Source organism: Otolemur garnettii, unplaced genomic scaffold, assembly GCF_000181295.1.
Source record: "Otolemur garnettii isolate 467f Iridium unplaced genomic scaffold, OtoGar3 scaffold00016, whole genome shotgun sequence".
Classification (NCBI taxonomy): domain Eukaryota; kingdom Metazoa; phylum Chordata; class Mammalia; order Primates; family Galagidae; genus Otolemur; species Otolemur garnettii.
This window is the reverse complement of record NW_003852411.1, coordinates 11,418,284-11,419,930: the sequence shown is the minus strand read 5'-3', so window position 1 is coordinate 11,419,930 and position 1,647 is coordinate 11,418,284. Positions and strand designations below refer to the sequence as shown.

At 50.7% G+C, this 1,647-nt stretch overlaps 1 protein-coding gene across 1 annotated transcript; it reads right to left on the bottom strand.

Annotated features, from left to right (window-relative positions):
* Nucleotides 1–249: 249 nt before the first annotated feature.
* Nucleotides 250–1,155, bottom strand: LOC100964336 (transmembrane epididymal protein 1A). The gene has a single exon (XM_003785801.1). It carries the CDS (start codon nucleotides 1,153–1,155, stop codon nucleotides 250–252), a length of 906 nt encoding a protein of 301 aa, XP_003785849.1.
* Nucleotides 1,156–1,647: the final 492 nt, after the last annotated feature.

The window sequence follows — 1,647 nt, the reverse complement described above, 5'->3', positions numbered from 1 at the left end:
TTGCACACTCATCTATTTCTCCTACCCTCTTCTCTCCCTCCCCCCGAACCCAGCTCCTTCCCAGGCACCTTTCTCCTCATCTCTTCAGCATGTAGAGGCTCAAGAACAGGAAATGCACCAGCAGATAGGGACCAGCTGCCTGTTCTTCAGGGCATTACCTTCACTGGGGACTGAAGAGGGTGCCGTGTAGCTGAGAGAACCATAGGAAGAAGATGGGGTGCACTACATGTGAGCATCGTAGGCCCTGTCTCAGAGGCCGCTCTTTGAAAGGAGGAGAGCCTGGTCATCTTTCTCTGACTGCTCCGCTTCCTGCAGCAACGTGTAGAGAGGGCCTGGCGTGCTTGTGTGATATGGAGCTTCTTTGGACCTCATCCCCTTCAAGCCGGGGCTGTAACAGCGATGCCGTAAAAGGGAGAAGCCATAGATTCCCAACAGGCATGAGGCATTGATCATCAGATGCCAGCAGAAGAAGGTGGTGACAAACATGAGGTCACTGATGTCATCGTCCTGCCAGGGGTAGCCGGAGAGTGGTCTGAATAGGATAAAGCCTGCCTGCATCAGCCAGGAGCCCATCAAGAGAAACAGAAAGGTCTCCATCATCCAGAGGTAAGACATGTCAGGAGCCCACAGCTCTGCCGTCAGCACCAGCAGCAGGAGGAACACCACCATGATGACCAGAGCATGGACTTGCAGCTCTATCCCTTCCGAGCTTTTAACATGTGACACCAGCAGCAGCAGGAGCTCATAGAAGCTCAGGACCAGGGCTCCCTTTTCTAGGACCACACACCTCTGAGGGAAAACATTCCTGCTCATGAATTCTGCACAGCCGCTGAGGGCGAGGAGGATGAACATGGTGAGATGTTGCCACTCTTTGGGGTACATAAACCTTGGTGGCATGTCCCTGTTCATCAGTATTAAGCCTCCTTCAATGCAGCTGATCTCATAAGCTATCAAGAGGGAACCAGCCACCATCTTTAACAAACCTCCATAGGATATATTCCACAGCCTGGCCCATCTTCCCTTATTCCTGGTAGGGCACAAAGGATTCAAGAGAGAGTCATTGAATATTACAGTTTTGGAGACCACTACTGCCTGATACAGTCCATATAGGAACAGAAAAAGTCCTGGATACACATGACCAATAAAGGTTCCCATTGAACTACAGACCTGTCTAAAGGAGAAAAGCTCGAGACTCGGACACGGCCACACCGCAGGCCACTTCAATTCTGGGTTTGGAAAGAACTGCCTTCCACTTACTTATATCATCTCATGCCACCTACTGCTGCCCCACAGAAAGGAAATATTTCTCTAGACAAGCCTACACACTTGGGGTCATGTGGCTTTACTGTTCCATGCCATCTGTTACACTGGGAACCAGCTGGCTTCTTCCGGAGAAGGAGGCTGCTGAATGGGCTTCCAGGGGTCCTCTTACGGCCCTTTGGTGCTTCTGGTCACATTTTCCCCATGGCTTCCTTCCTCCTGTTCTGCACAATGCACAGAGGACAGACAAATGGTGGTGGCCACCAGGGTCTTGAGAGAAGGCCTTGGCACTCGTACATTCTTGAGGGGCGTTCAGTACTTCTTAATTGAAAAGTCACATGTTTTCTTTCTGGACACATAAAGATTTGGGTACACGACCATTCAATA

Excerpts from the sequence above, each read along its gene's own strand:
- LOC100964336 (XM_003785801.1), bottom strand. The coding sequence starts at position 1,155 with ATGGGAACCTTTATTGGTCATGTGTATCCAGGACTTTTTCTGTTCCTA.